This window comes from Camelus dromedarius, chromosome 24, assembly GCF_036321535.1.
Source record: "Camelus dromedarius isolate mCamDro1 chromosome 24, mCamDro1.pat, whole genome shotgun sequence".
Classification (NCBI taxonomy): domain Eukaryota; kingdom Metazoa; phylum Chordata; class Mammalia; order Artiodactyla; family Camelidae; genus Camelus; species Camelus dromedarius.
The window spans coordinates 3,703,020-3,727,829 of NC_087459.1; the positions used below are offsets into that span (position 1 = coordinate 3,703,020).

Sequence of the window (24,810 nt, forward strand, 5' to 3'; positions counted from 1 at the left end):
ATACAGAATTGTCACCACTCACATCCCGTACCACACTACTCCAAGATGTCAAAATAGTTGGCGGCCCCATCTAAAGCCAATCTTACTTAGGAGACCTCGTCAACACCCCTCCCATGTGTCCAGCTGGGTCTGGCCCAGCCAGGCTTCTGTGGGCCCTGTCACCATTGCAGAGAGCACTCAGGCGTGACAGCCGGAGGGACTTAGGCCTTGGGGGACAGGAGTATTCAGAGTGAAACCCTGTGCCAGGTCCAAATTTCAAGTCTAGGTGTAAGGCCAGAGGTTTGCTTTTATGCTCACTCACGGGTATTTGTTTTAGGCAAATAAACAAGTCATTTATTTATATGCTGTTTTCTTGTGTAGTTATAGGGATGGCCCAGGTAATCCTCTTAGACATAATTATGAAGGTACTTTAAGAGATCTTCTACAGTTCTTCAAGCCTAGACAACCTAAGAAACTTTACTATCAGCAGGTATGAGCCCAAATTAATGTCACTGTGGGTGATGACCAGAAGGCTTGGGTTTCTGTGGAAGCGTAACTAAAATGAGTCTCTCTTCTCTTACTAGCTTAAGATGAAAATCACAGACTTTGAGAACAGGCGAAGTTTTAAGTGTATATGGTTAAACAGCCAGTTTAGGGAAGAGGTAAGTTTTCTTCTGCGATGTGGGTTTTTAATTGCAGCTTACTGTTTCTCTCCAGACCTTGACAAATAAAGTAACAAAGGAAGCACAGTAAGTGGCAGCGTTGCTGGAGGCCCCGGCCCCAGAGCCCGAGAATCCGGGCACGGGGGCGAGCTCTGTTCTCCCTGCCCCGCCGCCACCTCTGAGGCCTGTGGGCAGAAAGGCAGTGTCAGGCTGCCCGCACACCCGGGGGCTGTTTTCCTACCGAGCCCCCCAGTGTCCACTCGACTGGGGTGCTTTTTGCTACTTGGCCACAGGCAGTGCTTTTCTCATCTGTTTGCGCCTTGGCCAGGCCCCCAGCACATGGAGCCGACAGCGACTCCACTGGGCAACTGGCAGTGTGTGGCGGTTCTTCTGGGAAGTGTGCACCTTTCTAGTTCTACTCATATTGAGGGGAGATCTGAGACACATGTGTGGAGCTGGTCAGGCTGGTGTGACACGGTCCACTCTGGTCCTTATCCTCTCTCATTGTGCTGAGAATTGGACAGGCTCTTAGGGGACCTTCTAGGGGAAGAAATTCCTGAGAAGCTGTCCTGTGAATGGCAAGCCTTTTGCCTCAAAATGGCATTTCTTAGACTCCCGGAGGGCCGGGGGGGTCCCGGGTGGGGGTGGACTCCTGATGGGTAGGAGGGTGGCTGGCGTGGGGTTGGACACGTGCTGCAGTTTTGCGTGTCCTTTAAAAGCCTTTATCTTGTCATTTCTTAGGAAATAACACTATATCCAGACAAGCACGGATGTGTCCGGGACCTGTTAGAGGAATGTAAAAAGGCTGTAGAGCTCGGCGAGAAGGCATCAGGGAAACTTAGGTGAGCCTTCCCTGGAGCTCGGGGTGGGGTCCACTGTCACGTTCCTGGGCGCTGAGCGCGGCCGCGCCTCCTGCCTGGCTGCCATGCTGGTCTCCAGCCCGTCCTCTGCAGTGGTTTGTATAAATATTTTACAGTTAAATCTTCTTTTCCTCCTTCCCTCCTCCTCTCTTCTGATATTAATTAGCTGTAGTAAAAGGGAGATTCAGAAAGAAAAGCCAAGCAGAGGAAGAGTAATTCAAACAGAATGAAAAGCTGGAAAAAGTGCACCTTCTCTGTTGAGCCAGTGTTCAGGCTGAAGAAGGAAGCCCCAGACGTGAGGGTCAGGTTTTCCTTCAGAGAGTCGGGTGCTGTTCTTAGTGCCTTGCCTTACAATCAGCCTGCAGGATGAGACAGCCCTTGGGGCTGCTTGGTTCCCAGAACGCTTTCTTTGCAATATAATAAAAGAATGAGGCCTTTATTATATCTAGAGAAAAGTATCACAAGCCCTGCCTGTTGTGGAGCCATTGCGGGAAAGACTTACACAGGCCCAAGGAGACTCAGTTTAACTCCATCGCTGGTCCCCGACGTGGCTGCGTCCGCACTGAGTCCAGCCATAGCTTGATCACAGGGTCCCCTTCAGACGGTAACGTGCTCCGAGGGGGCCACCAGCCAGCGTTTTCTCTGCTCCCCTTGGATTCCTGCTCGTGACATTTCAAATCTTCCCAAAGAAGACCAACCTAGTAGTTTTACAATAAAGACTTTCTAGAAAACTATCCATCAGTCACTTTTTTCATGTGAATTTATAATTCACTTCCTTCCTTTTTTGCACAGGCTGCTAGAAATTGTAAGCTACAAAATTATTGGTGTGCATCAAGAAGATGAACTATTAGAATGTTTATCTCCTGCAACGAGTCGAACGTTTCGAATAGAGGTAACTGTCCATTGTTGGCACCAGGGAGGGTTTGGGAGCCCCCGGTAGGTGGGACAGCCTGCCTGCCACCTCACCTGTTCAAGTAGCAGGCAACTCTCAGAAGTGGCTTGCGTTTTAAACATTTACGTACCAGTGGATGAAGTGATCCCTAACTATGGACCACTAAGCACATCTAGGTCAGAAACTGCATCCCTGTTGATTTTAAAACTGCTGAAATTTCCACAGTAACTGGAACAATCCATTATTTTGTTGCTTAAAACCCGGAGTTTTCTTTTAAAATAGGTGTTTCTCCTAGCCCTGAACTCTCAACATTCTAAGAAGATCCAAACATGGCATTTTGGCAAAAATATGACCTAAAACTCCTTACTGGAGGAGCAAGTCAGAATTAAGAATTAAAATATAGTGTTGTGTTTGCATTAACTAAATGCTTCAACTCTTTGTGTTTAAAATACGTGTCCCCAGGAAATACCTTTGGACCAGGTAGACATAGATAAGGAAAACGAGATGCTGATCACAGTGGCACACTTCCACAAAGAGGTGTTTGGAACATTTGGGATCCCGTTTTTGCTGAGGATACACCAGGTGAGGTGTCCTTCCGTGAGTAGCTGAGCTTCTCCTGTCGGGACCTGGACCCTCACATGCGCGTGGCCTAGCGTTGTTCAGTCTGGCTTCCTGCCTTGGGCCGGGGTGGGCTCACCGGGGGCCACGTGTGGCCCGGGCGGGTGTGAGCTGTATGAGCACATGTGCCCTTTGTCCTTTGTAGGGCGAGCACTTCAGAGAAGTGATGAAGCGGATTCAGAGCCTGCTGGACATCCAGGAGAAGGAGTTTGAAAAGGTCAGCGCTTCTTGGGTGCTTGTGAATAATTTGGCAGGCAGGATGCTGAAGGCTTGGCCAGGCTTTTTTGCCAGAGGAGTGCATTTTGCTGGTATTTAGAATTAATGGAGGCGTTCTTAATTTTTGTCTTTCAGTTTAAATTTGCCATTGTGATGATGGGCCGGCACCAGTACATAAATGAAGATGAGTATGAAGTAAACTTGAAAGACTTTGAACCTCAGCCTGGTAAGGGCCTCAGTGGGTCGCCTTAAGCGCGAGCTTAAGTCTGAGAAGTTCGTGGTAGGTGGCCGGGGGGCGGGCGGCCCTGGGTTCCGGTGCCGGCACTGCTGTTCCTGCAGCTGGGTGACGCGGCCTCACTTCCTCACCTGTAAGACGAGGAGAGCAGCCTGGAGCCCATGAGCTCTTGAGCATCAGGGCCCTTGGCCTGAGGCTGCAGTGGCTGACACACCACTGAGGCCCAGGGGTGACTGCCGGTGCAGCGCTCGGGAGCTGCTGAGGTGTTGGCTAGGGTGTGGGCGCCCTCGGCCCCAGAGCCCGAGCTCCTCCGGGACCCCCACGGGAGAGGGGGGCCAGCTCTGCTCCTGAGGTTTCAGAGGCTCCCCCTCTGGTCTGAGTTGTTTTTCTCTCCCCACCAGGTAACATGTCTCACCCTCGGCCTTGGCTCGGGCTGGACCACTTCAACAAAGCCCCAAAGAGGAGTCGCTACACATACCTTGAAAAGGCCATTAAAATCCATAACTGACTTCCTTACCCGGTGGGCGAGGCACGGGACCGCGGAGGGCGTGCCCTTTAACAGCCGAGAACTCTGGTGCACGAGCACTGTCCGAAGTCTTCAGCAAGAGGATTTGCTGCTGGTGTTAATTTTATTTTGTTGAGGCTGTTCAGTTTGGCTTCTCTGTATCTATTGATTGCCCTTTTTGAGCAAAATGAAGGTGTTTTTATAAAGCTTGGATGCCAATGAGAGTTATTTTATGGTAACCACAATGCCAGGCGACTGTCAGCGTCACGGGGGAGCGGCTGATGGGCGCGGCGCTGCGGACGGGCTGCCCCTGGTCCCTCCCGTCCCGGTGCCCAGCCCTGCGGCTAGGAAGTCTTCTGTTAGGCTCGTCTGATGTGTTTCCCTCAGTTATACTTTCAATGACCTTTTGTGCATCTGTAAAGGCAAACAGAGAAACTCACAACCTAATAAATAGCGCTCTTTCCTTCACTCGTGTATTGTCGCCCCTTCCTCGGTCTCCCCGCTGCCCGGGTCCCCCGACGGCACTCGTCTCACTTCAGCCAGCCTCCGCTGTCCTGCAGCCCATTCGCGAAGTGGATGCACTGAGTACGGTCCTGACGGACACTTGGGGATCTTTTTATTCAATTGAAAACACTGTTAAATACAATTAAGGTGTACTATGCTGCCTCTCGGCAGACCTGATGATCTCAAGAGTTCATTCAAACAGGTGAAAAAATTATAAATAGACTTACCTTGCAGTGGGACAGACAAAACAGAGGAGGGCCTTTTAGCAAAGGAGGGCATGCCCACTAGTGTTAGCAAGCTGTTGACTTTGTATAAAAAAGTTAAATAAAAAAGAAAAAAAAGGAAAAATGAAATTGTATATTTAATGAATGAACATGTACAATTTACCACTGGGAGGAGGTGGCTTTTTGTCGCGTGGATCTGAGTGACTCACTGATGTCGATACTCACTGTGTGTAGTTTTCTTTCAGTCCGGCCTTTTCCTTTGGAGCTGACGCCAGCTGCGTGTCTAGTTTTGAGTGCAGTAAAATAGAATTCAGCAGATCACACTTATTTTTCATCCTTTTCCAATATTTTTTGTTTGTTTCTGTAGCAGCAGTGTACACCAACTCTTCCTGTATATTGCCTTTTTGCTGGAAAATGTTGTATGTTGAATAAAATTTTCTATAAAAATTATAACTCAGTGAGTGACGTGGAAGTTGAGGAAGATTTCTGCTCTCCCTGCAGAGAGGCTTGGGGAACATTTTCCTTTGTAATAAGGTTTTGATGGGGTACACTTCCCCCCCAATTCTAGTATTGCTGATACACAGTTGTGGTTGGTGGGGGGCGGTGTTTTTTGTTTTTGCCTCATCACATCTAAGCTTAAGAAATCAAGATTTTCCAAGAGGGAACATACAATAAGATGACCGGAAATATGATTAAAATTGTGGAAGACGTGGTCCAGGGAAGGTGTCCTCGCCTCCCACGCCTGGTGCGCCCTTCCTGGTCCCTGGGCTGGTCTCTGCCTGGAGTGACTTCCTTCCCAGGTTCCCACCGTGTCGGGGCCCCTTCTGACCATGAACAGCGCGGTCCCCACTCCTCCCTCCTGAGGCATCATTCACCATGTGCTTTTTGAACATTAAAATGGGAGGGTTGTTTCATGGAGTTTTTTTGGTTTTAGGTTTTGGCTGAGGGCTGATTACAGTCTTAGGTCACTGAAGCTTTAAATGACTTTTCCCAAAAGTCTCTATAACGCGGACGGCATGCACTGTGTGTGATTTACTTTCGCTCCCAGTTTGAGCGTTGAGTCCGAGTTCATCAGCCTGATGGGCGGGTGGCAGGGCTGGAACTTGGAAAGGACCACCTTTGACACTGCTCACTCTGGACCCTGAGGGCAATCCACAGCCCTAGAGCCACGGGTCTTTGGAACCACAGTGCAGCATTACGAGGGGCTTGTGGTCGCTGTGACCGGTACCGGAAGCGGCACGCCGGGAGAAGCGGTCTGGCTTCATGGCTTTAGAAGTAAAAGCGCAAACTCCGTTGGCAGTCACACACTTCAGATGTCGAGGAGGACCCGTGGAGCCCATTGTTCTTGGTGGGCAACACCGGCACTGCCGCCGGCCTTGCCTTTCCGTTCGGACGCTCGCTGCCCTGTAGCTCCTGTGCTGGGGGCGGGGGGAGGGCCGGGTGCCCCCGGAGCTCCTGAAACGTGACTGAAGTAGCTGAGGGAGTGAATTTTCAGATTTAACTTTAAATCGCCTGTTAGCCTTTTAATCTTGGCCAAGACATTGGCTTTGTGGTTGTTTCAGTGATTAGTGCCCTCGAGCCGTTGAGTTAATATAAAGCACTGGCTAGTGACTGGGAGTGAGTTTTCTCGACCTTTCCATCAGAGGAAGCTTTCCGGGGCGTTCATGTACAGGGTGGGATCCAAGTGAAATAAGGACTCAGTTCCCCCAAGTGCCTCTCGGCACTGGGTGCGGGGCTTGTGCCCCGCCCCGTCCTTCCTGCCCACCGTTAACTTCTAGTGAGGCCGGGGCCCTGGGGCCCTGGGAGCAGACTGAGCGGTATGGTGTCTGCAGGCGCCACCAGCAGGTCCTTGCTCTTCGGAGCTGAGGCGCCAAGACCCACCCAGGGGCGAGCACAGGTGATGGGTAGGTCCAGGGATGAGCATTCACAGCAGATCTGCTAAATTTGATGGGTGTTGAAAAAGTTCATTAAGATACTGGGGGAGAACCCACACTCAGCCCCCATGAAGCCCAGTCCTATCCCAGTCCCACCGGCAGAGGAGGTGCCTTCAGCCCGTTCGGGCCCAGAGCTGCTGGTGTTCTGGGCAGTGTGACAGGTTTGGGGCTGCCGTTGGGGCATGGGTTGAATCACCCCATCAGACTGGGCAGGTGGTGGAGGGGGTGAAGTCCTGCCCACCGCCTCCAGCCACAGTAGCACAGCCTTGGCTCCAGGTGAGAGCCCCCGCGTTCACCCTCCTGCCTGCAGTCTGGTGAAGGCCCCAGGCTGGAAAGAGCAGAATGGGGTCCCCAGTGCCATGCCCCGGCCTGTGCCACGCCCCTAGTCCGCTCCTCTGCTATTGGGGTTGCGGGGGAGACAAGTTCTGTCTCTCTGGCCGTGCTTCAGGGACAGTATGACTCAGAAAACCCAAGTCAGCGGACCTGGTAGCAGCTGTCACCGTTGAGCACAGCACGCTGCAGCCGGTAGGGAGGCGTCCGAGCAGCTCAGAGGGACCAGGACATGGACACTGATTAAAAAGTGACCTGGCTGGGCTCCAGCCTGCTGAGTGCAGAGCTGCACTGGAGACCCAGACTCACTGCCTCTTTCCAGGTGCCCCAAGCCAACCTCCCTGCTCGAAGGAGGGGCAGCACCAGGCAGGATGCTGCCGCCTCCTGAGCCCTGGGCCCTCCTGGGCGGCCCCAGAAGTTGACGCAAACCACAAGCATGGAGAAGCCTTAGGGAGAGAATGAGGTCACAACCCCACACATGCCAGCCTGGGTCTGTGGTGAGACCTCGGGACCCCAGAACTGAGGCCTCAGGGGTTAAGAGACGAGTAGTGGTTTAGGTCAATTTGCCCAAGGCAGTGGATGAGGAAGCCCTGGGATGATGGGGACTGGTGGGGCTCGGCCAAGAGGACAGCCCTCCTTCAGCCCTACACTCGCTGAACCAGGGGCCTGTGCTGCTGAACCTTCAGAAAACCTTCAGCGGAAAAGTCTGGACTTTTTACAAATCAGCAAGGGATGTTTTCTCTGCTGAAGCTGCACAGTCTCAGAAAGGTCTGGGGATGGGTCCGTGGGCTCACCGAGGGCTGCTGGCCGAGCTGGGCAGGGGATCGTGGTGCCGTGGGGCCTGAACGCCGCCCACACCACCAGCACTGCATTTGCCACGGGACTGAATATTCCTGCCTGTGAACCTACCTCTCTGGGAATCCTAGTCAAACCCAGCAAGATTGATCCAGAATCAGACCCCAGATGGAGCTCTGAAAATGTGTCCCCGTGACTGTCGTCTGCCTGGCCTGGGTGTCTGTGTGAGCCTCCAAACCAAACATTGACCAAGTCTCAGGTCAAGACCTCTTCCTCTGGGTTGTGGTGGCTGGTGGGCCCGCCTGGCCTCCCTTTCAGTCGTCCATCCTCGCCTGGTCCCTTCTTCGGACATGGAACCCAGATGGGTAGCCACCTGCCTTGTCCACCCAGGTCCACCTGGCGCCCCTGTCCTGATCTATTACAAACAAGAAGCTGGTTCCCGGGTGCCAGATGCCTCGTTTGTGTCAGATGCTTCATGTCCTAATCCTAAAAATCATGATGGACCCTTTTGGATGTGGAAACTGAGGCTTCCATCCTGCAGCTGGTACCAACTCAGAAGCAGGTGCTCTCCCCTGGTTCTCTGGGGCATCTGAGGGGACAAGAGGCAGAGGGGCAGCTGCCAGGCATCTTTCTGGGGCTGACATTCAGACTCAGAGAAACCTGCCCCCAGAACTGGTCTTTTCCCTTGGTTGGTGGGACACGACCCGCCAGCACTAGCACCACAGGCCTGACCATCTGACCCCTCCCTGCTGCCAAAGACTACTTGAAAAGGCCACTGAGATGCTGCCACGGCCCCGTCTTCACTCTACACACACCCCTCCCACCATCGCACCTTTCCTCACCACTGTAGGAGTCTTAGGCCAGCAGACCGGAGTTTCCAGCCAACCATCTAGTTATTGGACCTGTACCAGCCATCTCTCAGGCCTCAGCCTCCACATCTGCAGTACCCAGGTGTGGAACCTAACAGTGAGTGAAGCACCTACCATGTTTTCCTGAGTAAAACGTAAGTCAATGCCCCTGCCTCCCGATTACTTTATCCTCCGCCTCTTGATTCTGCCCCCACTTCTCTGCCCCTTCTCTAGGAAATTCATTTTAATAGAAAAGATAAAACAATACTATTTGTTATATTTTACAAAATTTTTAAAAATCCCTTCTTTGTGCCCCTGGGTTTTCTTTCGCCCACCCCCTGCCTGACCTCACACCTAGGCAGACCACATTTTACCTAGGAGGGATCCGGCTCTTAAGTCAACTTGGGGCCTTTGAATGTCCTCAGCATTTACCAGATTCCAGCATAGCAGCCTTTGCAGGACAGAAAAGCTACTGTGCGGTAGCTGTGAAGGAATGTTAAGGATTAAACCTCTTGTGGAGAAGTGGGAACAGAGATTTGAGAAGATCTGCTGCCCAATCCCAGCTCCCATGGACCCACCAGGGGACACCAGGACCTGGGGAAAGTGACAGAGACTCAAGAGGGAGCAGTGGGGCCAGAAAGGGGCAGCAGAGAGAGAAGAGGGTGGGCAGGGCAGTCCAGAAGGGGCCAGGGGGAGAGCAGATGCATGGGTGAACGGACAGCTTTTCTGGCTGGCTGGAGCGTGGTTGGTGAGGGAAGCAGGCCACAAACGGCTTCAAAGGGACCCTGCTTTACAAGCTGGGTCCTGGGGATGGTGAGTTCTAGGCGAGCTAGAGGAGCTTACTCTTACCCGAGTTAACTTAACTGGGCTCACCCTGTGCCAGCCTCTGGCTGCAGGTAAGGACTGGACCGGAAGGAGCGGTCAAGATCTGGGGCAGGAGACCCCAGGAAGAGCTGGGCAGATAACAATGGGGAAGGAAAGCAATCATTGCCGGGCAGAAAGGACAGGAGGCCCTGGGATTAGAGGACATGCTGCGGGGAGGTGGCAGTGCCGGCCCCGGCCACCAGGGCCATGCCAGGAGGCCGCAAGAGGGGTGACTTTGAGACCTGGTGGGTTCGTGGGCATGGGCGGATGAGGGGGCTGGGCATCCAGGGAGGGCTGTGGGATGCAGGAGGTGAGGACCTTGGGGGGCATCAGCCCAAAAGGGTGTGCTGAGAGGGTGCACAGGAGGTGGCCGTAGCCCCCCACCCCCGCAGGACAAGGGAGAGGGCAGAGAGGGTCGGGGGCTGCAGAGAGTCCAGGCAGGTAGGAAAGAAGGAGAAGTGCCTGGTGGGGGTGGGATTTAGCAGCGGGAGGTCATGGGTCAGCCGGGCAGGGCCTTGCTCTGTGAGGAGTGAGCCCCAGGTGAGGATGTGCTGGCTCCCCGGCTGGAGTTGCAGAGATGGTGCAGAAGCTCGAGCTGACGGTAAGGAGCCAGGAAAGACAGGATCCGGTCAGTGGACTGTGGTTTCCGAAGGCTCAGAAAAGGACGGAGCTGGAGGAGGGAGGGCCACCATGCAGGACATCATTCATTCCCCCGGTGCTCACTGAGTACCTACAATGTGCAGTGCTCAGTGCTCACCTGGCCTTCCACTGGAACAGGAGGGCACAGGGCAGGGCAGGTGGGCACCGCCCTAGTCCCTTTCCCTTCATCACTTCGCTGAGCAGGGCTGGGGGAACCCCAACAAGACAGACACGGGCCGGCACTGGTCACTTAATCGAAGTTTATTTCACAGGCGTTTGTAGCGGAAGAGTTCTTGCTGGCACACAGGGCACAGATGTAGCACGTCCATCAAGCTGTCCACATAGAAGGGGATGAGGCAGCAGCCAAGGAAACACCTGCAGCCTCGAAAGCAGCAGGCCATGGGATTCACCTGGGGCCAAGCCAAGCCTGGGACCCCCACTCACCCGGCCCCATCTGTCCTTGGTGCTGCCCGGCCACCTGTGGTGGGCTAAGAAACTGCCAGCGCCCCCCAAACCCAGCAGGCCCCCCGCATTGATGCTCAGGGCCCTGTGGAGGTGAGGGGCAGCCACTCACCCGGACAGGACGATGCCAGTGCACAGAAGCCAGGTGAGGACACCCGGGACCGGAGTGATCGCCGTGATGATGTGGTTTCCGCAGTATGGACATGTGGACTGTACTGGAACTGGAGACTGCACCCTAGGGGTCCTGGTGAACTGTTCTTGGAGGGGCAAAAAAGGAGACAGGTCACACCCCGTACCTCCATCCTCCCCATCCCCAGTGTCCACCACTGCAGATTCTCTGTGCTCCCCTGAGCATCCTCCGCCTGTCCAGGTGGGTCCAATTTCCCCTTTTACACCATCCCCTCCCCACCAGCCTTCAGGGCTCAGGGGCCTCCCTCAGTCAAGATTTCCCAGCCTCCCACCCATGAAGCACTAGGGAACTTGGGGGCGTCGCTGGTTTGGAACTGGGCCCCGGGAACTCCTACCCATACTGGGGAGGGGGGGTAATTCGGTTTATTTTCTTTTTTTGATGGAGGTACTGGGGATTGAACCCAGGACCTCGTGCATGCTAGGCAGGCGCTCTACCACTGGGCTGTACCCTCTCTCCCTGCCGCCGCCCCCGCACACATTCCCTTTTGAGTGTGTTTAAGTTAGCATCAGCTTCGAACCCTGCAATTGAAAAGCTCTAGGTGATACCCTTGGTAAAGCAAAAGCATGAAAGAGAAAACAGCCCCCCAACCTTCCTGTTGGTATCTCTCCCTCTGGCCTTGGTCTGGTGGGACCGAAAAAAGGTGTACTTAGCTATTTTAAACACTGCAGCCATTTCTACAACCTTGGGTGTGCAGAGAAGGGAGGTCTTCAGTGCTGGCTGAATATTTTGTTAAAACACGATTCCAGAGAGCTCTCATGCTCTAGACGGAAGGTCAGGGTCTGGTCTGGGTGGACCATTTGGAGCCATGACGAGGGGCATGTGACCATTACAGACTTTGGTTTCCTCTGGGGCCCAGGTGAGGGGGTGCTGGGGTTTGTAGAGCCAGGGCCTGGTTTGGGAGAGGTGCCGCCCCCACCCCCAGTTTGGCAGAAAACAAAGGGAAGAATTATATACATGAGAAGGGGGGGACCCATGGTTCTAACGGTGTCCTCCCCACTGAGAGTTTACAACCCAACCCAGCATTCTCAAACTTTTTGTTTAAAAATACCCTCAAAGCCCAGATCCCATGGGATTTGCTGGGGATGGGATTTGCAGAGTTGAGAACAGGATTTCATTGCATTAACATTTCCTACTCTGAGCACCAGCCCCTCCAGCAACGACCACACTGGAGAGAAGGGCTCCCGGCGTTGGCAGTGTGGGGGTCACACAGTTGTGGGGGCAGGGAGGAGGGCTTCCTGGAGGAGGAGTCTTGGTGAGTGGTCAGGGCAGTCCTGAGTGAGACAGAGAAAGCCCGAGGGGTGGGGGCAGGGGCTACATCAGGGGAGGGGCTCTAGTTCCAGTAGGTGGAGAGAAGTAGGGAGGAGGAGGCTCTTTAGGGGAAAAGAAGGGAAAACACCCTCAAATCTGAAGGTTGAATCCATGTCAGACGCTGAGGTGAAAACGTGGCCAGTCTGAGGGAGAGAGGTCTCCCCATTTTACAGGAGAGAATGCTGAGGCCTCCAGGGATGGATCACCTTGCCGGTGGTGGTTTAGCTGGTAGATAGAGGAGCTGAGATTTGAACCCAGGCATTTCTGATGAGTCCTGCCCTCATTGTCCTAGGATGTAAGGTCTTCCTGGAGGCAAGGCCAGGAGCTTGAGGATGCAGAAATAGCACAGGGCCCCATAATCTCTCTCTCTCCTTTCTTTTTTTTCTTTTACATCAAGCATTTATTACGTGCCAAACTCTGGGCTAAACATGTCTCACTCCATTTACTTTTGCCAAAACACAAGCCACGTAGCTCTGTGGCATTTTTCCAACTTTGCCAGTGTAGAGGCTAGGTTCAGAGAGGTGAAGTAACTTGCCTGAGGTCACCCAGTAAGTAGGCATCAGAATCAAGAATGGGACTTAAGTACGCCTACCTCCGGGGCACATGCTACTCAGTGTCCCTTGCCTCTGGTCAAGACGGCTCCAAAAGGGGCAGCATTCCATCTGCTCCTTCTGAAGAACTGTTTGGGCCCCAGGCCCACCTCCATTCTTCCCAGCCTGGCTCATTCCTGACCCACAAAGGGCCTGTCACAGGGTGTGGACACGAAGTTCTGCCCCTCACCTCAGTAGTCCCCCCTGGCCGGCTCTCAGGGCCTTGGGAAGCGTCCACTCCCACGTCCTGGAAGCAAACGCAAGACTGTTTGGGCAAGGACTTCTGGGATCCGGGGTACTCAGAGTGTGGTCTGGGGGAGGGGAGGATGGGGGCCCTATAACCTTAATGACAGTGTCGGTGATGGATGGGGACCCTGTGTGTTTTTACTGGGAACCGCTCGAGACTTTGCACCAGGACCTGCCCTTCCCAGGAGAGGAGCCTCTAGGCTTGAGGGGGGTGCCTGGGCTCTCCCCACACAATGCCTCCTCCCAGATTGAGGCCGGCCAGAGGACAGGACGCCCCTCCCCACTTCTCGCCTCACAGTCTAGACTCTGTGGCATAGGAGGTGGTTTCACACCCATCTGGTCCCCAGAACCCTGCTTAGGGCTGGGTTTTGTACCCATTTTACAGGTGCAGAGACTAAAGGTCAGGCATTAAGTACCTGGCCCAGGACTACCGGCTGGAAAGTCCTTCTGATCTCATACTGAGTTAGTAGCTCCCTGGTCCTACATCAACCATCAGCTCTTTTAATCCTCTCAACCGTTTTCCACACCAGAAAAGAGATCAGTAACTTACCTAAGACTATAGCAGCATGGCCAGGCCCCCACCCCAACCTTCCCCCAACCCACGGTCATTCTGGGTTGTCTCTGGTCCCCCGGGATGCTGGCGAAGGAGGGGCAGGTCATACCTGATATGGAAGCATAGTTAGTCTTGTGACACTTTAAGAGGGCATAGGATGTGGGAGGCCCCACCTTGTCCCCATCGGGCCTCATAATCCCCAAGTTGGTGGAGGCAGTGGGCCTTGGGGAGGTGAGGCTCAGAATCAGCCCCAGTTCAGCAAGGGGACCCGTTATATCCCTGCCACTTCCCGAGGGCCCCACAATCAATGTGTCACCTAAAGGAGTGGACCCTTACCCTGGGGGAGTTTCCCTCTTGGGGACCCAGGCAGCGTCCTCTGTTCCAGCATCGGTGGAGGGGCAGGGCTGGGTTCCAAGTTCTGAGAGGGCAAGCGCTTGTCTCTGGAAGTCCCCATTGCCTGGCCTGGCTGTCCGTGAGGGACGACTGCAGGCTGCCCCCAGAAGACTGGGCTTGGCTGAGGTGGAACAGCCATTGTGATGTGTGTCCTCATAGTGGCCAGAGGGTGGGCTGCGTCCTCACGCTCTGCAGGAGGGGGCGGGGCCTCCATGAGCTCAGACCGAGGAGCCCCCTGAAGGTCTCCAGGCCCTACCTCCCCACACTGCGGGCTGAGTGAAACCTAGGTGGGGGCAGGGGGCAGGGCGGGAGCCTTAAAAATATGAATCTGATTACAGTGAGCGATTCTGCTGTGAGGAATTCATCCTGGGGGAATTAGCCTCACTTTGCGGATGCTCATGTCTTCTTTAGAAGTGCAGAGGGGGGTGTGTACACAGGTAAGCACACACATATACACACACACACGTATATACACAGAGACACATACACATGCACATGAGTATGTGCACACATGTGAACACGCCTGTACACGCCTCTGTCTCTGTGTCTTCTCCCAAGGCCACCGGCCTCTCCTCCTTCTGTAGCTATGAGGTTGGGCAAGTCCTAACTCTCTCTAACCCTCCATCCCCAACTTACCCCATCTGTAAAATGGGGACAGGATACCTGCCCTATAGGGTTGTTATAGAATCGAATACCATAACCCAACTTATGGGTTGGGCTCAGGTACAGGGAGTGAGGCTGGCATTTGTATCTGAAATGATCAGTGGCCTGGAACAGCCAGAAGGGACTGTCCCATTTGTAGAGGGTAGCTCCATGCCGGGGCTGGCTCAGCGCTCTAACTGGAGTCACAGCCGGGAGGGGCAAAGCCAGGATTTGCACAAACAAAAGGCACAAAGTGAGGTTTGTGCACTGGACCGTGGCTTCTCATTATACCCCCAGATACTGGGGAGAGTCCAACACAGCCCTGCTTGTCTATCAGATCGGCAGAAACCAAAAGTTATGGTGAGTCCAGGGGCGGGCGGTGGGGGCAGGGGGACAGGCTTTCCCACACAAACACTATACAGGGGATTTGGTGATATCAAACAGAGTTATAGATGTGGGACCCTTTGACCCGGCAATACTATTTCTAGAAATCCATCCTAAAGATAGACTAGCAAAAATAGCAGATGACCTAGGCACAGCGCTATTCAATGCAGCAGCAAAAATCTAAAAATAATCCAAATATCCATTCATACGGCTACCCTGCAGCTACCAAAAATGGAGGAAGAAAGAAAAGAAGGGGAAAAAGAGAGAGAAAAAAGAAAGAGGAAAATGTCCATGTATTATTACAGAGCAGTCTCTCCTGGATAAATTGTCAAGAATAGCACTATTTTTTTTAATTTAAGGACACAAAGAGGGAGATAATTCTTCTTTTATTTCTTCTTAGAAATTAAGAACTAAAATGGTTAATGTTGAGGAAGACAGGATGGAAGCAGGCTGGTCCTCTCTAAATGTGCCTTGTTTATAGATGTGACTTCGGAACCATATCATTATGTTTGCTAATTAAAAAGGAAGTACCTCGAAAAGGAAAAAGCAACACCGAGAAACGGAAAGCAACTGAAAACCAACAAATGTGATTGTCTATCAAGATTTCTCACACGGGGCATGAAGCACAAGCTACCAAAAAAAAAAAAAATTGAAAGACGACTTCATCAAAGCACCTGCTTCTCAAAAGATATCTTAGCTACAATAAAAAGGCAAGCTACAGGATGGAAGAAAGTATTTGCAGTCCATATATGTAACAAAGGACAGGTATCCAGAATGCAAAAGAGCTCCTTTTAGCTCAGTAATTAAAAAAATAAATTAAAAAAACTCAGTATTAAAAGTGGGCGAAAGACATAAACAGACACTTCACTAAAGAAAATCTAGAAATGGTCAATACAGACATGCAAAGATGCTTAGTGTCCCTGTTCACCTAGGAAACAAATTTAAAATCATAGGTACCACTGGTTAAATTTTTAAAAACAGACAATTCCAAGTGTTTACAAGCATGCAGAACAACTAGAACCCTCCTGCACAGCTGGTGTGAGTATAAAATGGTTCATCACTTTGGAAAACTGGCAGTTTCTCATAAAGGCAAACATACACCCACCTGGGACCAGCAATCCCACTTCCAGGTTTTAACCCAGGAGAAATGAAAAATCTATGTTCAAAAAAAGACCTGTGTGAGAAAATTCATAGTAGCTTGATTCCTAATAGCCCCAAATTTAGAAACAACCCAAATATTTTTCAGCAGGTGGATGGATCATCATATTGTATATATTTATACCAAGGGATTCTGCTCAGTGAGATGAAAGGAATGAACTATTGATGTACTCAGCAAGATGAATACATCCCAACAAATGATTTTGAGTAAAACAAACCTGACTCACAAGAGTATCTCTCCTCGGGGGGGGCGGAGTACAGCTCAGTGGCAGAGCGCATGCTTAGCATGCACAAGGTCCTAGGTTCGACTCTCAGCACCTTCATTTAAATAAATATCTACACCCCTGAAAAAAGAGTATGTCTCCTGTGATCCTATTTGTTTGAAGTTCTGAAACAAGCCAAGCTGTGAGGTGCAGTAAAAGTGGAGGTGCCACCTGTGAAGGCAGAAGTCAGGTTCACATGGCACGCCAAGTGCCACTTACATCACAGACTTGGCAGATCTGTGAATTGTTACAACCGTTTTTCAGCTGATGGGAGAAAGGCATCTTGGGGAAGCCCTTCCCTAATTCCCACAGAGACCTTGTCTTCATGGAAGTAAGAGATGCCTCTTCTGAGGTCAGGGCCTGGTTCCAGCACCATCTCACTCTCACCCTTCCACCTTCTCTCTCCAGCTTTTTATCAGTTCCGTGGCGTCCACAGCTGAGAGTCTTCAAACAGCCAGCTTTGCGTTCCTGCTCAGTCTCTTTTGCCTCCACATGGTGATGAATCAAGCTTGCCCCCTCTTCTCACTCTGTCCCTATGTGCGTTGGTGTCCAAGATTTGATAGCTGCTTGCTGTCCTGATGCATCCCCCAGCGGCCGCATGGAGGAGGTGCTCCATTAATATAGATTGACTGGGTGAATGAATGAATGAATGAATGAACGAATTGGGTGCTTCACTCATCACAGCCCACCCCATTCGGCTTTAAATTCCCCAGATTTCACACCACAGGGCCCGGGGGCTTTGTACAGACTTGAGGTTATACATCTTGGGATGGGGTTAGGGACTGCCTTCTCCGGAGATTTTGAGGAGGCAGTCCCCCTAACGCAGGGCTGAAATCCCACATCTGAACTGGGGCGCTTTGAAGGAGAATGAAAGGGAGCCAATATTCTCGGGCTCCGACCATCCCGGCCACCGCCACCAGGGGGCAGCACTAGGCTGCGCGAGTCAGACTCGCTTCCTCCCTCCAAGCTCTGCTGGGCGAAGAGGTTTCCATCCTGGGCGGGGAGGGCCGGGGGTGAGGGGAGCAGGGCCGCCCCTCCCACCCTCCCTTTAGGGCTGGCCTGGGGCTGAGGGCTCCTGTCTCACCTCGACAGCCTCTGGCTAGGCTGCAAGGAGTGAGGAGGCTTGAGAGAGGGCTTGCGGCCAGCTCAAGGCCTCAGCGTGAGGCTGTAGGGGAGCTGGGTTAGACCCAGGCCCTCTGCACCCAGGTGCAGGGCCCTACTGGTAGCCATGAGGCCTGGCTGGGCTGCTCCTGGGCCTCTGCCCTGAGGATCAGTTCTCTGAGAGGCTCAGGGTTCCTGGAGGCCTCTTTTGTTGTTGTTTTTAATCATCGCATCCCAGAATAAGCCTGGCATGGAGGAGGAAGAAGGTGGTTAAAGCTTGGGCGGTGTCACTCCCAGCTGTGTGACTCCAGGCAGGTGTCTTTGCCTCTCTGAGCCTCAGTTTCCTTCTCTATAAAATGGGTCTAATAATATTAATACATCTTCCTGCTAAGAGTGTTATGAAAACTCAATGGGACAGTTTTTCCTTGCTGGCCGATCCTTCACCCATGCATACTTTCTGTTCATTCCATCCTGCCCCCTAACCCCACCTTTGCACTTGCAGCTCCTGCGGCGTGGAATGCTCTTTCCTGAGATTTCCTATGGCTCATTTGCATCGGCAAACTCAGCTCACGTGCTGCTTCCTCGTGGAGGGCTGCCATGGACCCCCGGACGAGAGGAACCAGCCACCCTCCACCACGCCACCTGGTTCAGCCTGACAGCAGTCACCTCTGCCTGGCAACTGACTGACTCCTGTATTTGTTTACTTGATCACTGTCTGTTGCCCCCAAACCCTCAGCTCTGTGAGGGTAGGGACTTCACCAATGTTGTTCACAGCTGTCTCCCCAGTGCCTAGCGCGGCACCTGGGGCATAGTCGATCCTTGATAACGATTTGTTGCATGGATGATGAATGAAAGAAATCGTGTGATGTACGTAGCCCTGTGCCTGGCACATAGAAAGCTTGTGGTGAGTTAGCAATTAATAATAACACTAATCATAACAATAATGAATTAAATAAGCAGAGCCCCAAAGCCACGCAGGGGGCAGACCATCTTAGGATGGAGTGAGCCTGGAGTTTTGGCAGCTGGGAGACCTGAGAGACCCCAGTCCTCTCCTGCTGGTCACCCTGGGCACCTAACTCACCCTCTCTGGTCTATGCTTTCTTCTCGAGCAGTAAGGAAGACTCTGCTCCTGGGGCCGCTGAAGGGAAAAAGGTGGAACTTTTTTTTCCCTTCCTGCTCATCCTCTTCCCAGAAGAGCCCAGCTCCTGCAGGGAAGCGATGAGATAAGAAGGAAGGAATCCAGAGGGATGAGTGGTAACTGTAATTGTTATGCAAGTGATGAGGAGGCGGGGCTGGGTTGCTGAGGAGACAGGGGAGGGCGGCTGGAGAAGCTCCAGTCTGGGGAGGGGCTGTGCGTCCCGAGAGCCCTCCCTTCCCTCTCCTCCTGCCCATCAGAGAGGCCCCATCTCCTCTGTCTGCAAAGGGGGCCCTGAGCCCTTGATGGGAACTGCTGGGTCACACTGGGACATCCCCTAACCTCTCTGGGCTGAATTTCCAGCTCTGCCAACCACCCTGTCTGCTTTCTCTTCCTCCCAGCTTGTGGGGAGCTGGGGGCAGGAGGTGTGGGAGGTGGATGGGCTGTGGTCAGTGCCCCCCACCTCCAAACCCCACTGCTTACTGGAGGGGAAGAGGGGGCGGGGAATTCTTGTCCCCTGGATACCAAAGGAAGCCCTCTCTCTGAAGAGCTGGCATCCCAGATGGGGTGTGTGTGTGTGTGTGTGTGTGACTACTTCCTTGATGGCTGCCTTCCATTCTCTGCCCTCACAACTCTGGGGCTGACCCCTGAGGCCTGCCTGGAGGGGGACTGTTTCTAGTCTGAGACAGCTCTTGGGGTCTGGAGTGTGGGGGAGAACCCAGGGTACTGTGTGATGGGAGAGTGTGTGGTCATGCATGTTCCCATCTATGTGTGTTTGCATGGGGGGTGGTGTGTGTGTGTGTGATGTTGGTGTTTTGTGTGATGTGCATCTTATCTGCTCCTCTGTGTGTGTGTGTACATCAGTATCTGATCTGCATGGAGTGTTTGTGTGCAATGCAGGTTTGTGTGTGTGTGTGTGTGTGTGAACCTCCAAGCATCTTGGGTGGGCTGTGTGTCTGGGACTTAGCGTGTCTGTATCCATGACCATGTAGGAGGGGTGGTCTGCATGTGGGGTGAGCTCCTGGGCCCTCTTTTCCTTCCTTCAGCCAGCACCCTCAGCTGGCCCTCTTGGACCTCACCCTGAGTGGGTTCCAGCCCCAGAGCTGCCCGGAGTGCGTCAGCCTAGATGGAGCAGGGCAGAGGGCAGGCCCCCACCTCCACCGGCCTCCCATCTGGCCCAGGGTGGAGTTTCCAGCTCCTTCTCAACTGTAGGCCCTTCCAGTGCCATTTTACAGAAGGGCAAACTGAGTCATCCTCCAGCCCCCCCCCCCACTGTGGTCGGCCTGGCTAAACCCCACGACACTGCCACTGCCCGTGTTCTTCAACATGTATTTACAAGGCAGACGAGGTGCCTGCCTTAGGGAGCCCGTGTGTTAGTGGGGGACACAGATGCCAAAGACAGATGTGGGGAGAAGGGTGAAATGCTGGCGGGTGATAGGACTGACGTGGGTGGGGTCGTTTCTGCACTTAGCTCAGGGTGGGCGGAGGGTCCCCTCAGTTGAGCTGTAATGACTGGGGAGAGGAAGCCTGGGAAGACGCGGGGGAAGGTGTGTCCCCCAGATCCGGACATTGGCAGAGTCAAGTTCACCCACCATCTGGTCCCAGAGCTGCACTCCTGGCTCAACACAGCTGGATGGGGCCACTCACTGAGCTCACCAAAACATGTTCCCGAAGATGTAAAGATGTAATGTGGCTTCTCAAAATGATGAAAGAATGAGAAGGAAACAGGAAATGCCACAGAATCTTTGTCTAAGTTTAGCAGCAATGTGAAAACCCCAGAAGCTACAAAGAAAAGGATGGCCGGATTTGATCACAGGGAGCAGGTGGAGGCTGGGTGATAAGGATGTGTCAGTTGTTGGTTGTAACACGTGTGCCACTCTGGTGCGGATATTGCCAGTGGGGGAGATGTGGTCGTGTGGGGGCAGGGGGACAATTCTAGGTGATAATCTGCTGATATGTAGGGTGGGGTGCTGGGCACTATGTGGATGTCAGTGATTCTTCGCCAAGCAAGGCTACCCAGCATCCCAGCACCTCCAAAACCACGGCCCCTCGTTCTCCACGCCAGGGCTACTCTGGGTCATTTGAAGGAATATCCATGCCCTACCTCATTCCCAAATGCCCTCTGAGCTGAGCTGCTGCACCTCTCTGAGCTGGCAGGGAGGGAGGAGTAATGCAAATCCCCTGCCTGGAATGCCCTTCCCACCTCTGTTAAGACTTCACTGAAGCATCTTCAGCTGAAACTCCTCCTGGAAGCCTCGGGGCAGGACCAAGAAAGAGATTTGCTCAAATTCCCTGAGTCAGCATTTCTGTGAGTTTGGAGATATACAGGAAATGAGGAAAGAGGTCTGGTAAGAAACAGCTTCCAGTTTCATGCCCAGATACATTTCATCCCGCTGGGGAATTCAGTCACTGATTCAAGAGTACTTCTAGGGAGTACTCTGCAGAGCTGGGCACTTGACATACTAGTGAGCTGAGCCCAGTGGACAATGTTTTGTGTTGCCAAAGTTATGGCCTACTGGGGAGACAGAAAATTAACTGGTAGACAAAATAATTAAGGGTTTAGATGAGAACTCTCAGGGGAGCCCAGGGAGGTGTGGAACTTCTTTTAACAAGGGTATCTGAGACTTAAGGGATGAGGGGACCCTCTTTTGCCTCTTCCCTCTAAATGAATTTGCTGATGTGTGATGGCTGGAGTTCCTGCAGCCATTTTGGATCATGAGGCAACCTTGTGGTTAGCTGCCACATGTTTGTTAAAGGATTGTGGAGCAAGAGAATAAGAGACACCCGAGTCCCTGAGGACTCTAGACCTGAGGAGTCAACCCCAGGATTCTTATACATGACAGAGATATAAACCTCCAGCTTGCATAAGCTTCTAATTGGAGCTTTACTTATATTCAATTAAGTCAAATCTGAAGTGTTACAGCAGAAGAGTGTAGGTTTTCTTTAATGAGGAACAAGGAATTACTGAAGGGTTTTGAGCAGGGGAGGACATGGTGACAAAGATTCTCTCCCTGACGAAACTTTAGGCTCCTCTGAGTCCTCTGCGCTACTAGGCTTGGCCTTGCGCTTCTGTCTCTGACCTTGTAGAGTACAGTTTTAAGAAGAATCTTGTCACATTGGTTTAGCAGAATCCTGCACCTTCAATACCTGACCAAATTTCTCACCCTCCACCTCCCCCCAGGTGATGTCTGCTCACCTGACTTGCCTTCAGTAAGACTCCTGCTAGTTCAGTTTAGCCAGAATCCCCCTTGACCTGTGATATTTCCTTCCTTCTTAGTAATTTTCCATCCACCAGGCCCCCAAAACCCCCTGGCTATAAATTTCCACTTTTCCTTGCTGCATTTGGAGTTGGGCCCAATCTCTGTCCCTCACTCCCCATTGCGAGTCCCCATACCATTGCAATAGTCCTGAACAAAATCTGCCTTACTGTTTGAACAAGTGTCATGAGTAATTTTTTCTTTAGCAATGGTTAGATTTATGCTTTTGAAAGACCATTCTGCCTGCTGCATGGAAAACGAGTGAGGGCATGGATATTAGGGGGAGGCAGAAGGGATAGGGTGGAGGCTGCTGCTCCTGGGGAGATAGTCGGGGCCCAAGTTACGGTGGGAAGAAATGGGTACAGGTGAGTGGATGTGAGGTACTCTTTGGAGGGAGAAGTCTCCATCTATCCGTGCTTTAAGCCCTTACCTGATGCGATTGCTCCTTAATTGAGACCCACAAATTTAACCCATTCTGGCAACTACCATGTCACCCCACACCCCATTTTCTCTCTTTCTGGTTTAGCCTCACCCTGCTCCTTCCCACCTCAGGGCCTTTGCATGTGCTCTTACCTCTCTCAGGAATGTCCTTTCCTTTGTCTGTTTAATTCCTGATCTTCTAGATGATCTCAGGTCAATCAGCACTTTCCAGAGAAGTCTCTCCTGGCTCCTCCAGCACCATGCCTGTCCCTGCCGTGAGTCACCGTGGGATTTTTGTACCATTGTGTGATTACTGGTTTAATATCTGCCTCCCCTATTAGAGTGTAACACTGCAGGGGGCAGGACCCACGAGAGGTTTGTTTAGCCCAGGGCTTGGAGAAGAGAACATGTACCATAAATATTTGTCAGATAGCTGGCTGGCCGGCTGGCTGGCTGATTGGGCCTTGTTGGGCGGAACATTTAGGCCATATCCCCTCATCAGCCATTAGCTCAAGTCTGGCTGCTAGGCCAGTGCCCCATCAGATGGGGCCAAAGTGGTGGGCTGATGTTGTATATTCTTTTTTTCTTTTTCATTATAGGTTATTCCAAGCTATTGAATATGGGTCCGGGTGCTATCCAGTAGGACCTTGTTGTTTATATATTCTGTTTATAGTAGTTAGTACCTGCTAATCCCAAACTCCCAATTTATCCCTTCTCCCCCGACTCCAGCTTTCCCCTTTGGTGACCGTAAGTTTGTTTTCTGTCTGTGAGTCTCTTTCTTTCTGTTTTGTGAATCTGTTCATTTTTGTCTTTTTTTTTTTTTCATTTTTGTCATTTTTAAAGATTCCACATAGAAGTGATATTATATGATATTTGTCTTTCTCTGTCTCACTTCACTTAGTATGATAAGCTTTAGGTCCATCCGTGTTGCTGCAAATGGCCTTATTTTGTTATTTTTTATGGCGGGGTCATATTCCATTGTATATATACACCACAACTTCTTTATCCAGTCATCTGTTGATGGACATTTAGATTGCTTCCATGTCTTGATTATTGTAAATAGAGCTGCTATGAGCATTAGGGTACATGTATTTTTTGAATTGGAATTTTCTCCAGATATATGCCTAGGAGTGGGATTGCTGGATTACATAGGGTAAGTCTATTTTTACTTTTTAAAGGAATCTCCATACTATTTTCCATAATGGCTGCACCAAATTATATTCCCACTAACAGTGTAGGAGGATTTCTTTTTCTCCACACTTTCTCTAGCATTTATCATTTGTGGACTTTTTAATGATGACCATTCTGACTGGTGTGAGGTGATACCTCATAGTTTTGATTTGCATTTCTCCAATAATTAGCAATTTTGAGCATCTTTTCATGTACTTATTGGCCATCTGTCTGTCTTCATTGGAGAAATGTATGTTTAGGTCTTCTACCCATTTTTTTATTTAGTTGTTTTTTTTTTTTTGTTTTGTTTTGTTTTGTTATTGAGTTAACAATAACTCAATTTTGGGTATATGTTTGTATATAATATGTATGTTCTGTTTGTATATTCTGGAACTTAAGCCCTCGTCAGTCACATCGTTTGCAAATATTTTCTCTCAGTCCATAGGTTGTCTTTTCATTTTGTTTATGGTTTCCTTTGCTGTGCAAGAGCTTCTAAGTTTAATTCGGTCCCACTTGTTTATTTTTGCTTTTATTTCTATTGCCTTGGCAGACTGATCTAGGAAAACATTGCTGTGATTTATGTCAGAGAATGTTTTGCCTATAATCTCTTCTAGGAGATTTGTAGTGTCCTGTCTTTTGTTTAAGTCTTTAAGCCATTTTGAGGTTTTTTTTTGTGTGTGGTGTGAGGGAGTGTTCTAACTTCATTGATTAACATGCAGCTGTCCAGCTTTCCCAACACCACTTACCGGAAAGTATCTTTTCTCCATTGTAGATTCTGGCCTCCTTTGTCAAAGATTAATTGACTGTAGGTGTGTGGGTTTATTTCTGAAGCCACTACAATTGGGAGAACTCCTGGGACCTGTCTCGTCTGATGGCAAAGGGTGGGGCACTGAGCCAAGAAGTCTTATCCAGCCCGCCACCTGAAGTCCTGGTTATCAGTTGGTGACCTTTCTACTGTGTCCCCAGGCTGTGACTCCCTGGGGGCAGGAACTGGGTGGGCACTTTTTATTTCCGCATGCTCAGTGCCCAACATAGAGGCTGGCATGGACGACACACTACAGCAAACTCGGGTGTGGAATTCCGAGAGGCTTCAATTAGTTGAGAAGTTGAGAAGTTTAGAAGGGCTTTGGGGAGAAAAGGAAGAAAAAGAGACCGTCTCAGTTTGCTCCTCGGGCTGCCATAACAGAATACCATAGACGGGTGGCTTCAACGACAAAAACTGATTTCTCTGTTTTGGAGGCTGAAAGGTCCCAGATCAAGGTGCTGGCCAGTTCAGTTCCTGGTGGAAGACTCTGTCTTCAATGGTCTCCTCTTTGTGTGGTTGTGGAGGGGAGAACCAAGGGGAGAAAGGAGAGGGAGAAGAAGGGGAGAGGCAGGCAGAGCCGGGGTCCCGGACGCCGTGTTGTCCCAGGACAGTTACAGGATACCTTCCC

The 24,810-nt window shown here is 51.5% G+C and overlaps 2 protein-coding genes across 3 annotated transcripts in view; one reads left to right on the forward strand and one right to left on the reverse strand.

Annotated features, from left to right (window-relative positions):
- Window positions 1-5,148, forward strand: part of USP7 (ubiquitin specific peptidase 7) — a 55,447-nt gene extending 50,299 nt beyond the window's left edge. For both annotated transcript variants that reach the window (XM_064478198.1, XM_031433214.2), the window contains exons 24-31: window positions 361-469; window positions 564-641; window positions 1,383-1,483; window positions 2,294-2,393; window positions 2,856-2,975; window positions 3,157-3,228; window positions 3,363-3,453; window positions 3,864-5,148. In XM_064478198.1, the coding sequence (XP_064334268.1) occupies window positions 361-469; window positions 564-641; window positions 1,383-1,483; window positions 2,294-2,393; window positions 2,856-2,975; window positions 3,157-3,228; window positions 3,363-3,453; window positions 3,864-3,970 (778 nt within the window). In that variant the 3' untranslated portion in view covers window positions 3,971-5,148. The remainder of the gene's footprint in view (window positions 1-360; window positions 470-563; window positions 642-1,382; window positions 1,484-2,293; window positions 2,394-2,855; window positions 2,976-3,156; window positions 3,229-3,362; window positions 3,454-3,863) is intronic.
- Window positions 5,149-10,371: 5,223 nt separating this feature from the next.
- On the reverse strand, window positions 10,372-18,205 carry LITAFD (LITAF domain containing). The gene is made up of 4 exons (XM_064478762.1): window positions 18,197-18,205; window positions 17,194-17,287; window positions 10,680-10,824; window positions 10,372-10,480 (listed from the first exon to the last, which is right to left on the reverse strand). The coding sequence occupies exons 1-4, from the start codon at window positions 18,203-18,205 to the stop codon at window positions 10,372-10,374; spliced, it is 357 nt and encodes a 118-aa protein (XP_064334832.1).
- Between the last annotated feature and the right edge of the window lie 6,605 nt (window positions 18,206-24,810).

Excerpts from the sequence above, each read along its gene's own strand:
- LITAFD (XM_064478762.1), bottom strand. Across the intron at positions 10,825-17,193 it reads TGGTGGCGGTGGCCGGGATG|AACAGTTCACCAGGACCCCT; the intron begins GTCGGAGCCCGA and ends TGCCCCTCCAAG. Across the intron at positions 10,481-10,679 it reads ACTGGCATCGTCCTGTCCGG|GTGTTTCCTTGGCTGCTGCC; the intron begins GTGAGTGGCTGC and ends TCGAGGCTGCAG.